Source organism: Ovis aries, chromosome 7, assembly GCF_016772045.2.
Source record: "Ovis aries strain OAR_USU_Benz2616 breed Rambouillet chromosome 7, ARS-UI_Ramb_v3.0, whole genome shotgun sequence".
Lineage (NCBI taxonomy): Eukaryota > Metazoa > Chordata > Mammalia > Artiodactyla > Bovidae > Ovis > Ovis aries.
In genome coordinates this window covers 4,409,966-4,425,158 of record NC_056060.1, presented here as the reverse complement: position 1 = coordinate 4,425,158, position 15,193 = coordinate 4,409,966, and the positions used below count along the sequence as shown (strand labels likewise).

Sequence of the window (15,193 nt, the reverse complement as noted above, 5' to 3'; positions counted from 1 at the left end):
GTTCTATGAAGACCTACAAGACCTTTTAGAAGTAACACCCCAAAAAGATGTCCTTTTCATTATAGGGGACTGGAATGCAAAAGTAAGAAGTCAAGAAACACCTGGAGTAACAGGCAAATTTGGCCTTGGAATATGGAATGAAGCAGGGCAAAGGCTAATAGAGTTTTGCCAAGAGAACACATTGGTCATAGCAAACACCCTCTTCCAACAACACAAGAGAAGACTCTACACATGGACATCACCAGATGGTCAACACCGAAATCAGATTGATTATATTTTTTGCAGCCAAAGAGGGAGAAGCTCTATACAGGCAGCAAAAAAAGACTGGGAGCTGACTGTGGCTCAGATCATGTACTCCTTATTGCCAAATTCAGACTTAAATTGAAGAAAGTAGGGAAAACCGCTAGACCATTCAGGTATGACCTAAATCAAATCCCTTATGATTATACAGTGGAAGTGAGAAATAGATTTAAGGGATTAGACCTGATAAGTAGAGTGCCTGAAAACCATGGACAGAGGTTTGTGACATTGTACAGAAGATAGGAATCAAGACCATTGTCATGGAAAAGAAAGGCAAAAAAGCAAAATGGCTGTCTGGGGAGGCCTTACAAATAGCTGTGAAAGAAGAGAAGTGAAAAGCAAAGGAGAAAAGGAAAGATATAAGCATCTGAATGCAGAGTTCCAAAGAATAGCAAGGAGAGATAAGAAAGCCTTCCTCAGTGATCAATACAAAGAAATAGAGGAAAACAACAGAATGGGAAAGACTCGAGATCTCTTCAAGAAAATTAGAGATACCAAGGGAACATTTCATGCAAAGATGGGCTCGATAAAGGACAGAAAAGGTATGGACCTAACAGAAGCAGAAGATATTAAGAAGAGGTGGCAAGAATCTTCATGACCAAGATAATCACGATGGTGTGATCACTCACCTAGAGCCAGACATCCTGGAATGTGAAGTCAAGTGAACCTTAGAAAGCATCACTACGAACAAAGCTAGTGGAGGTGATGGAATTCCACTTGAGCTCTTTCAAATCCTGAAAGATGATGCTGTGAAAGTGCTGCACTCAGTGTGCCTGCGAATTTGGAAAACTCAGCAGTGGCCACAGGACTGGAAAAGGTCAGTTTTCATTCCAATCCCAAAGAAAGGCAATGCCAAAGAATGCTCAAACTACCGCACAATTGCACTCATCTCACAAGCTAGTAAAGTAATGCTCAAAATTCTCCAAGCCAGGCTTCAGCAATACGTGAACCATGAACTTCGAGATGTTCAAGCTGGATTTAGAAAAGGCAGAGGAACCAGAGATCAAATTGCTAACATCTGCTGGATCATGGAAATAGCAAGAGGGTTCCAGAAAAACATCTATTTCTGCTTTATTGACTATGCCAAAAATCTTTGACTGTGTAGATCACAATAAACTGTGGAAAATTCTGAAAGAGATGGGAATACAGACCACCTGACCTGCCTCTTGAGAAATCTATGTGCAGGTCAGGAAGCAAAAGTTAGAACTGGGCATGGAAAAACAGACTGGTTCCAAATAGGAAAAGGAGTATGTCAAGGCTGGATATTGTTACCCTGCTTATTTAACTTCTATGCAGAGTACATCATGAGAAACACTGGGCTGGAAGAGGAACAAGCTGGAATCAAGATTGCTGGGAGAAATATCGATAACCTCAGATATGCAGATGACACCACCTTTATGGCAGAAAGTGAAGAGGAACTAAAAAGCCTCTTGATGAAAGTGAAAGAGGAGAGTGAAAAAGTTGGCTTAAAGCTCAATATGCAGAAAATGAAGATCATGGCATCTGGTCCCATCACTTCATGGGAAATAGATGGGGAAACAGTGGAAACAGTGTCAGACTTTATTTTGGGGGGCTCCAAAATCACTGCAGATGGTGATTGCAGTCATGAAATTAAAAGACGCTTACTCCTTGGAAGAAAAGTTATGACCAACCTAGATAGCATACTCAAAAGCAGAGACATTACTTTGCCAACAAAGGTTTGTCTAGTCAAGGCTATGGTTTTCCAGTGGTCATGTATGGATGTGAGAGTTGGACTGTGAAGAAAGCTATGAGCCAAAGAATTTATGCTTTTGAACTGTGGTGTTGGAGAAGACTCTTGAGAGTCCCTTGGACTGCAAGGAGATCCAACCAGTCCATTCTAAAGGAGATCAGTCCTGGGTGTTCTTTGGAAGGACTGATGCTAAAGCTGAAACTCCAGTACTTTGGCCACCTCATGCACAGAGTTGACTCATTGGAAAAGACTGTGATGCTGGGAGGGATTGGGGGCTGGAAGAGAAGGGGACGACAGAGGATGAGATGGTTGGATGACATCACCGACTCAATGGACATGAGTTTGAGTGAACTCCGGGAGTTGGTGATGGACAGGGAGGCCTGGTGTGCTGCAATTCGTGGGGTCGCAAAGACATGACTGAGTGACCTGAACTGAACTGATGGTTGGTATGGGGAGTAGATAATTCAGACTGCCTGACAGTTGAGAGCTTTGGGGAACAATAGGTCCTGGTTACTGACCTTTTGCTAAGATATTTCCTTTATTTTTCTTGGGACTAACTCATTAGGACCCAAGCTGTTTTCTGTGATTGTAACAACCTACTCAACTTTAGAAATTTAATGTAGTTCTATTTAATTTTTAGGATAGTGTGTTCAAATGCTTAGAAATTCAGAAGTTTCCATGAAACAGTCCAGTTTCCATTTTTAAAGTCAATTAATATTCCCAGCTCATTGTGTTCTCTTCCGGAGATACTTGATACATATGCAATCAATAACACATGTGCATATGTAAATAATTTTATGTCTATCTATCCATACCCAGTAACCGATCTATCTCAGCAGTCATCCCATCTCAATACATGGGGAGCCTTCTCCTTTTATTCTTCTCTTTGACTGTCCTAATATTTCATTGCCTCAGTGTGTCATTTATTTTAACCAGCCCGTGATGATGGACTTTTAGGTTGTTTTCAACCTTTGCATTACAGTGTTCCTATAATAAACAACCTTCAATGTATATGAAATTCTGTACAAGTGTGAATGACTATATCAGTAATGCAAAAGTGTGGTAGACTTGCTTGGTCAATAAATATACGCATATGGACTTTGGTAGATTTTGTACTGTCAAAGTACTCTTCACAAAGTTTGTGTCAATTTATACTACCACTGTTTTCCCAGACGGTGCTAAGAAAATGTCACTAAATGCATTCATCTTTGCCAATCTAATATGTAAAAAATAAGATCCAAAAAATATATATATCCAGGTACAAATTGGCATTTTTTCATAAAGTGAGGATGAACATGTTTTCATAGGTCTAAGACAGAGGATGAGATGGTTGGATGGCATCACCGTCTCAAATGACATGAATATGGGTAAACTCTAGGATTTGGTGATGGGTAGGGAGGCCTGGCGTGCTGCAGTCCTTGGGATCAGAGTAGGACATGACCGAGCGACTGAACAAAACTGAACTGAAGAGCCTGTGGTATTCCCTTTTCTGCGGACTATCTGTACACCTTTTGCTCAAATTTCTATTGAGTTATTGGTCTTTTCACATAGATTTAATAGGAGATCTTCATGTGTGGGATAAATTAGCCATTGTCGGTGACTTAAGCTGCAAATATTTTTCTGAATGTTGGTTTTTACTTTGCTTGTTTTTCCCCATGGATCTATTTTTTATTTGAAAATAATAGAATTTATCATTACCTTTCATCTGATCTTTTTTCTCTTTTTTTATGCTTAGGACAGATTCCACATGTGAAGATTATTAAAGATTATAATCTGGTTTCTTCTAATACTTCTGTGGTTTTGTTGTTTATATTATAATCTTTGACCACTACAGGATTTTTTTTGGTGTAAAATATGAGATGTTGGTGTAATTACCTTTTTTTCTAGCTGCTCTAGCACCTTTTTGTGATAATCTATCTTTCCCCAATAGTTTTAAATTCACCTTTATCATATATTAAGTGTTCATGTATGTATTTTGGGTCTATTCCTGGACTTTATATTATTTCCTGTTAATCTGTGACTCTGTTCATGCATACTTATCATACTTTTTTATGGTAATATTTTGTGTTTTATTTTACATATATGACATTGCATACAACATTCTGTAACTCACTTTTTTCATTCAAAATTTTGTTTTCACAGATAGCTAGTGGGAACCTGCTGTACAGTGGGAGCTCAGCTTAGAGCTCTGTGGTGATCTACCTGGATGGGATGGGGGTGGTGGCAGGAGGGAAGTCCAAAAGGGAGGGGACATATGCACACATATAGCTGATTCACTTTGTTGTACAGCAGAAATTAACACACAATTGTAAAGCAACTATACCCCAGGGGAAAAAAATACATGGTTTCAAGATCTATTCACGTTGATCCATGTAAACCTAGTTCATTGATTTTTGACTGGTAAACTGTATTCTTCACTGTATAAGCATACTTAAATATACTATACTGTATTTATCAAATGCATTAGTTGATGCAAATTTGCACAGTTGAGTTTCTGGCTGATAGGGAATCTCTGCAGTGCTTGCCTGTACTCAGGGAATAGGCAGCATTCTAGGTGAGTATAATGAGAAAGAAGTGTCAGTTCATCCTTACCACCATCCATATCTGACGTGATAGCAAAGTGTCCTGTCACTTAATGGGTCAAGTTAAATACTTCCTGAATCTGACATCACAGTAAGTGGATGTCAGAGGAAACTTGGTCTAGGCTAAGACTCCTAAAGAGTAACTGAAATGATCGCTATCTCTCCTTGAGAAAGAACACACAGAGGAATAAAGAAAGAAGCATGCCCACTCTGACTAGAATGAAGATTCAACACAAAATAATTCTTCTCTGAATAGAAATGTCAGGAAGTTGCATTCTCATTTCTGAGCCTCTAGATATGGATCAGGAAGTTTCTATAGTATTTTCAAGGATGTTTGAAGTTGACCTGGAATGGCAGAGGATAGCAAAGTCCGCTTCTGTAGCCATTATCCTCTGCCTCCTTGAACTCGAAGCACCTAAATGCTCATTAGCTAGTGTCTTAACTTGGTGGGAAGGAGAAATCAGGAAGAGAAAAAAGAAGCCTCCTTGTGGGAGGTCATTCTCCAGGATCTTTTCTCAAGTCGATGAAGGCCAGCTGCAGTGTGTCCTCCTGGAACACAGACACTGGGCCAGATCTGGCCAACTGTCCACATTCTCTGACATCCAAGTTGACCTGCTGTAATGCTTCCAAGATGAGCTGCCGTACTTCAGCTTCCAGCAAAAGTTGCATCAAAGAAGTGGCTAAATGCTTGCAAGCTGACATACATGCAGTCTGGGCCACCTTTCCAGGAAGGTGTGTGGGCATAGCAAAGGTGCTATATAGAAAGGCAGTGAGGTCTACTAGGTAATCACTTGCTTTGCTGCCCAAATCTCCTGTCATCCAGTCATAGCCAGCCAGCTGTAGAAACTGGTCAATTTCCTGGTTTCAGTTGGTATAAATCTCTTCTTCAGCTGCATGTCTGGCAACCTTACAAGTCACGGTGCCATACAGCTTGGTAGCATGAACTGTCCCTGGAAGCACATTAGTGATATTGATGACAAATTCTTTCAAGTACTTACAGGATTTCTCCAGGTGTGTTGTATTGATAATTATCCGGACAAGCTCAGTAAATCCAATATTCTTCCTTTTAATGACATTCTGCAGAGAGTTGCTTAGAGTCCTAGTCAGCAACAGGTCTATAGATTTACAAATCATGTCATCAACTTCAGCTGAGCTCAGATGAAGATCTGAAAACTTCAGACAGGCGTAGATAAATTCTTTAATTTGGTTGTATGATCTTGGCACAAATTCAAAAAATGGAAACTTTTGGAAATGGTTGCTTTTCCAGCTCTGTATCTTGGAATGGGAATTGTCCTACCATCTTTTTATACATCTCAGGACTGTAGTTGTCAGAATCAAGTATGTTTCTGAAAATGTCCGACCACTTCTTTAGCAAAGTTTAACTATACTGGTCTCTGATTTCTGGCAGAATGTCCAAAAACTGATTTACAGGAAAACCATACACCTGAAGTGTCAACAAAAAGCATAGTGAGGTTCTTGAAATCTAACATGAGGTTTGGATCAGAGCAGTAGGATGAGTGAGTACGGAGTGCTGCGATGGTTTTTAAAAGTGCCATTTCCCAGAGTTCACCAATGTGGGCTCTATTTACCAAGTCCTGCATTGTATGTAAAATGTGATCTTCACAAAAGAAAAAGCCGACAATTTGACTGAAATATTTCCTGTAGCCATCTAAAGTTTTATGCGTGTTAGACAGAGGCTGGAGCACCAAACAAGCCTGTTTTTGCCTCTGTTTTCGGTAGTAGTTCTCAAATGTTTCCCAGGCCCCCAGGACAGAATATGTGTAGACACTGATAAACAGGAGAGAAATCAACCAAATCTTGGGTCCCTTCATCATCTTCCTCATCTTTAACATCCAGAATTCCTGAATCCTATTCAGACTTGGGGCTAGTGCTTTCTATCTCTGTATCCAAAAATTGTATATGCTTCTTTCTTAGATTTTTGTATTCTGGGTTGTTGCAAGATAATGTTATCCAGGTTTCTTTTTTGTTGAGCTTGCTTCGCAGCAGTCTCTCCAGTTTTGTCTGAAGGTTGCGAATACTCTCTAGAAAGTCTTTGAGATCAAACATAGACACATCCTTAGTTTCTTCTAGAAGCCTGGGGATATTGACTACCCTCACCTTGCAGAATCGATAGTGGCTTACTTGAGGCAGACAGGTATGTTCTACCTATATTCCAGAGTTTTCAGTTCAGGATAATGCCGTTTAGTTTTCATCTGGTCCCTCAGTTTGCTATACATCTCCAGGACTAGAAGACACAAAATTAATTTATCAGCAGTGGCAGAAATATTTCTCTGTTGTAGTTGATACTGCTTCAGCTCTTCTATTGCTATTACCAATTCCTTTCCCTCATGTTGTAGTTTTCTATTAGTATCTGTCACTTGATGTTTGAGTTCCTGGGCTTCTCACTTTCAGCAGTTCTATTACAGAGTCCACAAAGCCCTAATAAATGAAAGTTGCACAATTTCTCGGTCATGATTGCAGATGTGAGTTTCAAGCTTCTCCATGAACGGTGCATGTTGTTTACAATCATCCACAGACCTGAGTGTGGGCTGGATGCGGGCCATGTGGGTGCTCCAGGTCTCTCTCTCTCTCTCTCTTTTTTTTTTTGGCTTCACAGTGCTTTAACATGAACAGAGTTGAATATGACATTGTCTGACAGAAGAATGAACAGTTTGCTGAATAAAAGCCCCAAGTCAGGATATATACACAGCAAAAATGGGGCCTTAAGGCTCTCAGCACTTGTGCACAATGAAAGAAGGAATCTTTAAAAACAAATAGTCAATAACAGATACAGATGAAAAAGGCAGCAACACCACCAACACTGGAAAGCTGGGAAAAGGAGCAAAGCCTCTCTCTAGGGGCTGCTTAGGCCAGGCAGCCAGAGAGCTGGTTTGTCTCAGGGAACTTCAACATTTACATGGACGTAAACCCCATATTGCAGAAGACAATGGCAACCCACTCCAGTACTCTAGCCTGGCAAATCCCATGGATGGAGGAGCCAGGTAGGCTGCAGTCCATGGGGACGCAAGGAGTCAGACATGACTGAGCGACTTCACTTTCACTTTTCACTTTCATGCATTGGAGAAAGAAATGGCAACCCACTCCAGTGTTCTTGCCTGGAGAATCCTAGGGATGGGGGAGCCTGGTGGGCTGCCGTCTATGGGGTTGCACAGAGTTGGACACGAGTGAAGCAACTTAGCAGCAGCAGCAGCAAACCCCATATTAAAATCCAATCCTCAATCTCTCTGTCAGAATCAGTAATGCTTTTCCCCACGATTATATAAAGAACTCCAATCATTCCATGATAGGAAGCCTAATAAGCAAAGAGCCCCCACTTTTGACCTGACACCAGAGTAAACCTGCTCCCATCCTACAACTTGGGAGAGACATCAGGCCCCAGCAAACCAAAGATCACCTCCCAGAGAGAAGCCCAGGAAAGCTGCCAGCCTCAAGAAGCTGCTTCAGACCAAGATTTAGGAAATCTATACCCAGCTGCTAACCCTGGCTCAGCTTCTGGGGAGAATGCTGGGGTTCCATGGGAAACAAGTACAGGCAGTTCAATAACCCTGTGATCAAGCTGGGGAGGGCAGCAACACCTCTTGGGCCTAAGCCCCATTCAACAGCTCAAAGTGCTTACGAGAAGTCAGACTGGGGTTTGTTCATGTGTTTCTACTTTGTGGCAGCACTAAATAGCATGGGGGTGGCAGGAGGGAAAATGGAAGTGTCACGCGAGTGTACGCGCCTCGGTTTTTGTCTCGTCACAACAAAGATTTGGAATGACGGACATTAAAGCCCCCTCGGCATGTCACAGCTCTCAGGTCTTGGATAGACCGTGTTATAGCTCTCAGGTCTCGAATGGACCGTGTTATAGCTCTTAGACAAATCAGTGTTACAGCTCTATTTTACTTAGAAGATAGCAGGAAAATCCATCTTCGAGGCGTGAGGGCACGTCTCTCCAAAGATGCGAAGAGATGAGCGCCCCAGTGCACAGGAGAGAGAGAGAGAGAGCTAGCTTTGGCTCTTCTTTTTATATGTTTTTCTCTCCCTGGGCCTGTCCTATGTAAACTGGGCCAGCCAGGAGTGTTGTTTGTTTTACCTGAAGTCCTCACTCCGGTCCTTGGACCTTCCTTTGTTCTATTTTCGCAGGCTTTTCCCTTCCTTGTCTTTTAGCCACAGCCACTTTGGACTCCTTTTCCCTATTCTACCTACCTAACAGAAGGAAGAGAGTGGTGATGTTCTTCCCTACCACTGGGAGGTACCTAGAAAATGATCCACTCCCACACTTCAAGGAGTTAATCTGGCAGTGGTGAGTTTCCCCCAGCCGTCAAGCCACCAAACTTGCAAAGCTAACCCATAAAAGTAGCAAGGGCTTGGGGAGTGAGAGCTGCTGGCGCAGCCCATACTGACTCACCTGCTGGTGAGCAAGAAACAGGCAGCCAGAGTGGGGAGCCACAAAGGAGAGACTAGCCAACAGGATCTCCTCGACTTTCCTGTGGCTTTCTTCTGATTCTGAAGCAGCCATGATGATGGGCTCAAAAATCCCACACACTTTGCTCCATACAACAGACTGCTTAGACTCTAGAATTACTGCTATGAAAAGTTACAAGGGAGAAAGTAGAGCGAACGAATCTCTTGGGAAAACTGGGAAAAGGCCTAGAGAAAATGAGAGCTTCAGGGGTCTCTTCCACCTTCCCCAAAGGAAAAAGTTCATGCAGGTAGGAAAGGCAGGGTCTTTCCCTGCTCATCATTCCTGGTTAAACCTAAGAGTAAGAAAATGCCCCTGGACTTGCAGAATCAATATGTATCCAAGTGCCCCACCAGCACAAGACCCCCCCACCCCTCACCCCCAGGTTAGCCTTCTGGTATGGGTAAATGCCCAAGAAATTGCCTTCCAGTCCAATACCCCCATCCACTCCCCAACTCCAAGCAGAGGGCATCTGCCTGTGGTTTCCCACGTCTCCTCAGAGAAGAGGATCCTAGTAGAGTGCCTGCGGTATAGTCAGGTACCAAGGGACACAACGCCAGACAGTCTATCCGGCCAGGGGATGGGCAGACAACTTCAGATCAGAGAGAGAGAGAGGCTTCCTGCAAAAACCAATGTCAGTTCAGCAGGAAAGTAGAGGGCAAGTGGTGAGAGGGGCTCCTACTGGCGCACCTTCCCGGGGACAGTTCCTGTCAGTTGCCTCCTCCTGCAGGAACATGTGTAGGCAGCGTTCGTTCGGAGCCAGTGGGTGCCCAGCAGTTTTGTTAATAAATTGCAGGCCCTGCCTCCTTTCTTCAATAAGAGACTCCTCAAAGATCCCTTCATCTCCTCCGATAGGGAGCTGCCGCTTCAAGGCTTTCCCAGGGAGTGGTGGTACTACAATCTTGCTGTCTCGCTGCAGCTCATTTTTCAGGCACTCACAGTCACTGCAGCGCCGTTGTACACGGGATGCTTCAGTTCGACGAGTCCTTCGATCGGTGGGCATGCGAACCTCGCCGGCGGCGAGGCGCGCGCAGCCCAGGCCCACTGTCTGTGGACGAAACACGGCGGTCTCCAGGAAGTCACTCCCAGGCCCGTCAGCGTGCGTCAGGTCCTCCGGCGTCGAGTAAAGGCGCGGAGTGTCAGCTACTGCCGCGTTGACGTCTTTCCGAAGGAGAGACCGGGACCGGGGACAGAGGCCGAAGGCAGGAGCCTGCTCTGGCTCTCTTGAAGAACCCGTTTGAGCTCTGCCACCTCACCCGGCTCGGTAAGCCCCGCAGCGCGTCCCCTCCCGCTCCGCTCGGCGTTCACTCCCTCGGTCTCCTCTCCTCCAGGGTTCAGAGGCTCCTCAGCCTCCGGCCGCCTGCAGGACGACCTTCATGCGGTTTCAATTAATTGTCACCTTACATTATGCTTTAATATCCAAACAGGCTAGTCACCATTTTCACTCTTCGTTTTAAGAATTTTCTTTTCCTATACTGTCATATTTCATATGAATATGAAATACTAATTTTAACATATTGTTATTAAAATATGTGTATATTCAAAAATCCTTTCATTACTTTTATTAGGACTGCCTTACAGTATGGCTTAGTTTACAAAGATTTGATATCTTTTTTTGCAGTATTCCTGGTTTACAATGGTTACTGCTGCTGCTGCTGCTGCTAAGTCACGTCAGTCGTGTCCGACTCTATGCGACCCCATAGACGGCAGCCCGCCAGGCTCCCCCGTCCCTGGGATTCTCCAGGCAAGAACACTGGAGTGGGTTGCCAGTTAGTTTCTTGCATATATATATATATAGGCAATATATATGTATTCAGATATATATATATATTTCTTTTCAGATTCTTTTCCATTGAGAGTTTCTGGTTAATAGATACACACTACTGCTAAGTCACTTCAGTCGTGTCCAACTCTGTGCAACCCCATAGAGCCCACCAGGCTCCACCGTCCCTGGGATTCTCCAGGCAAGAACACTGGAGTGGGTTGCCATTTCCTTCTCCAATGCATGAAAGTGAAAAGTGAAAGTGAAGTCGCTCAGTCGTGTCCGACTCTTAGCAACCCCATGCACTGCAGCCTACCAGGCTCCTCCATCCATGGGATTTTCCAGGCTAGAGTACTGGAGTGGGGTGCCCTTGCCTTCTCCAATACACACTACTACTATATATAAAATAGATAAGCAACAGGACTACTGTATAGCGTGGGATATTATATTTAATATCTTATAATACCCTACAAGATAGTATTAATATCTTAATATAGTATATAGTTATATAATAAACATAATTACTATAATTACTAATTAATTATAGTATAATTATGTTATAGTATATATAGTATAAATAGTACATATAGTATATATACTATGTATATGTAAGAATTACATAATTACTATATAATAATTATAATTTAAAATATATTATTAAATTATATAATGGCATAAATGAATTGTAGTAAATATAATTATATATGACTATATAATTAATTATTTTTAATAATTGCATATAATTATATAACAATTATCTAGTGCTTATATTATATATTGAGATATTAAATATATTATCTTATAGGTTATTATAAGATATTAAATATAATTTCCCAAGCTATACAGTAGTCCTTGTGGCTTATCTATTTTATCTATAGCAGTGTATACCTATTAACCCCAAACTCTCAAATTGTGCTTCCATTCCCCCTCCTTTGGCAACAACCATAAGTTTGTTTTCTTTGTGCATCTGTTTCTATTTTGAAAATAAGTTTATTTGTATCATTATTTTAGATCCCACATACAAGTAATATCACATGATACTTGTCTTTCTCTAATTTATTTCACTTACTATGATAAAAAGATATGGTATCTTGATGATAAAGATCTCTGACGTGTGTCTTTCTGTCTAGCACTATATTATGCCAAGAAAAAGTTGGCTTAAAGCTCAACATTCAGAAAACGATCCTGGCATCCGGTCCCATCACTTCATGGGAAATAGATGCGGAAACAGTGGAAACAGTGTCAGACTTTATATTTTTGGGCTCCAAAATCACTGCAGATGGTAACTGCAGCCATGAAATTAAAAGACGCTTACTCCTTGGAAGAAAAGTTATGATCAACCTAGATAGCATATTCAAAAGCAGAGACATTACTTTGCCGACTAAGGTCCGTCTAGCAAAGGCTATGTGGTTTTTCCTGTGGTCTTGTATGGATGTGAGAGTTGGACTGTGAAGAAGGCACAGCACCGAAGAATTGATGCGTTTGAACTGTGGTGTTGGAGAAGACTCTTGAGAGTCCCTTGGACTGCAAGGAGATCCAACCAGTCCATTCTGAAGGAGATCCACCCTGGGATTTCTTTGGAAGGAATGATGCTAAAGCTGAAACTCCAGTACTTTGGCCACCTCACGCAAAGAGTTGACTCATTGGAAAAGACTCTGATGCTGGGAGGGATTGGGGGCAGGAGGAGAAGGGGACGACCGAGGATGAGATGGCTGGATGGCATCACGGACTCAATGGACGTGAGTCTGAGTGAACTCCGGGAGTTGGTGATGGACAGGGAGGCCTGGCGTGCTGCGATTCATGGGGTCGCAAAGAGTCAGACACGACTGAGCGACTGAACTGAACCGAACTGAACTGAACATGGGTACCATTCTGGAAGCTTTTAACAAAAAATATCAAGCTTTTGAATGCATTATGTGCCAAGGATTTAAAGTAGGCCTTGTATAAGTGCACCAAAAATTTCTATTTTAGGACTTGGACAGACATCTTGATTCTCTGTGTTATGGTTATGTCTCTAAAATTAATAGGAAGGATTTTAAATTTAAATGCATATAAAGAACCTTAAAAATTCATATTCTAGTAATGTTTGAAAACAAGAATATAATTAGAGATATGTAGAAATATGTATAAGAATGCTTAGTATAGTATTTTTCATAACAACAAAAATTGGAAATAATATAAATGCTTACCAGTAGAGGCTTGATTAAATTATGGTAATCTTTATCTTAAATACCATTCAGTGAGTCAAATTTTTTCTTTTCATAAATATTTATTACCATAAATATTCTAGTTGCAATTTTAAATGTAAAAGCAAAGGTTTAATTAGTATGTTTCTAATTTGTTTTTAAAAGTTGAATGTTTATGTATTATTTATATATTCTTTGAAAAAAGACAAGAAGTCAGTAAACAAAAATGTTAGCATTAGCCATCTATAGAGTTGGATTGTGCTTAATTTTATTTTTGCTTTGTGTTTTGTTGTATTTCCCCCTTTTCTATAAGGAGCATGATTATTTTATAATAATTAATTCTTAATGAAATCCTTAACAATGAGCTTTCATAACAAGATTGCAGTGAAGAGGAGGCATAGGAGGTGTATCAGTAGGTGAAAAATATTTACTGAAATCAGAATAGTGTATAAATACTAAGTGATCCTCCACCTTATTTATGTTATATTTGCCTTTCTGAAGGGCACTGCGAGTTTGCAAAGTCCTGGAATCATGGTTCCATTATTGAATAGCTGATATATAAAAACATAGCTTCAAAAATGGTGGCTCTTAGGAAAAAACATGAAAGAAACACAACAGTAAAATTAGATGTGCAAAATTAGAAAAAAAGGAATCACTGGATAATTTTGTTATTTGCCAGTGTGCTTGACTGTACACATTTTGTAAAACATAACAACAGTGATGGAGTTTTCCTGTCCAAAAAAAAAAAAAAAAGAAATGGTCTTAACCACCTGTAAACTAGCAAAAAGAAAAAGAGACTAATTACATGATTGTGATACGGATCAAGAGCAGATGAGGATGCCGCTGTGTCTGCTCTGTTTTCCACTGCCGCCGAAATACCTGCTTCCATTGTGTGTTTATATGCCCTCAGGATGAACGTTGTCAACTATCTGTTGCTATTCCTGTGCTGTGTTTACTGCTCTCAGACACAAGGGAACAACTGAAAACTTACTTGAACTCAGTCTGAAGAAGTGAAGATTTCTCTTTTGTTAGGTTCTATTTGAAATACTTATGGAAATGCACTTTCCTTTTATCCCAAAATTCTTTTATTGCTGAGTTTTGAAATGTTTTTTCCTGAATTTTATAAGAAATTAAATTTATAAGACACATGGATTTTTTTTCTGGAGACTTCAATAACTAACCACTGTGGGCTGAAATTTTGTTGACACATGAGTGCAACTTCTAATCAATGAAAGGGCATCAGGGTTTAAAATGAAACAAGATTTACAATGGCAAACCTTTGTTTGCAGGGGTGGGGGGACAGATGGGGAGAATAAAATTTTTCCTTGAAAATGTGTGGTTTTTATTCACTGCTGACCCTTGACCTTCCATCATGACTTATTTATAAACAAATGTTTTTCTAGGAAATGGTGATTTTTCTCAGGTTGAGAAATAGGACTCAGAGTTCTCAAACTGTTGCAGTATAGAATTAGTTCTACCCTCACCTACAGTTTCATTCAAAATCTATTATTGAACACATACTATGTGCAAGAGCCTGAAGATGTAAAGATAAATAAGACATGGTTGATGCTCCCAAGAAGGGTTCAGTTCAGTTCAGTTCAGTCGCTCAGTCGTGTCCGACTCTTTGCGACCCCATGAATCGCAGCACGCCAGGCCTCCCTGTCCATCACCAACTCCCGGAGTTCACTCAGACTCACGTCCATCGAGTCCGTGATGCCATCCAGCCATCTCATCCTCGGTCGTCCCCTTCTCCTCCTGCCCCCAATCCCTCCCAGCATCAGAGTCTTTTCCAATGAGTCAACTCTTCGCATGAGGTGGCCAAAGTACTGGAGTTTCAGCTTTAGCATCATTCCTTCCAAAGAAATCCCAGGGTGGATCTCCTTCAGAATGGACTGGTTGGATCTCCTTGCAGTCCAAGGGACTCTCAAGAGTCTTCTCCAACACCACAGTTCAAAGGCATCAATTCTTCGGCGCTCAGCCTTCTTCACAGTCCAACTCTCACATCCATACATGACCAAAGGAAAAACCATATCCTTGACTAGATGGACCTTAGTCGGCAAAGTAATATCTCTGCTTTTGAATATACTATCTAGGTTGGTCATAACTTTTCTTCCAAGGAGTAAGCGTCTTTTAATTTCATGGCTGCAGTTACCATCTGCAGTGATTTTGGAGCCCCCAAACATAAAG

General features: G+C 41.4%; 1 protein-coding gene and 1 pseudogene across 1 annotated transcript; both read right to left on the bottom strand.

Annotated features, from left to right (window-relative positions):
- Positions 1-4,056: 4,056 nt before the first annotated feature.
- Positions 4,057-7,157, bottom strand: LOC101102241 (exocyst complex component 6B-like; annotated as a pseudogene).
- Positions 4,057-13,895, bottom strand: LOC101101989 (sorting nexin-12-like). Its single transcript, XM_042252890.2, has 2 exons — positions 13,825-13,895; positions 4,057-10,302 (listed from the first exon to the last, which is right to left on the bottom strand). Exons 1-2 carry the CDS (start codon positions 13,893-13,895, stop codon positions 9,699-9,701), a joined length of 675 nt encoding a protein of 224 aa, XP_042108824.1. The 3' UTR covers positions 4,057-9,698.
- Between the last annotated feature and the right edge of the window lie 1,298 nt (positions 13,896-15,193).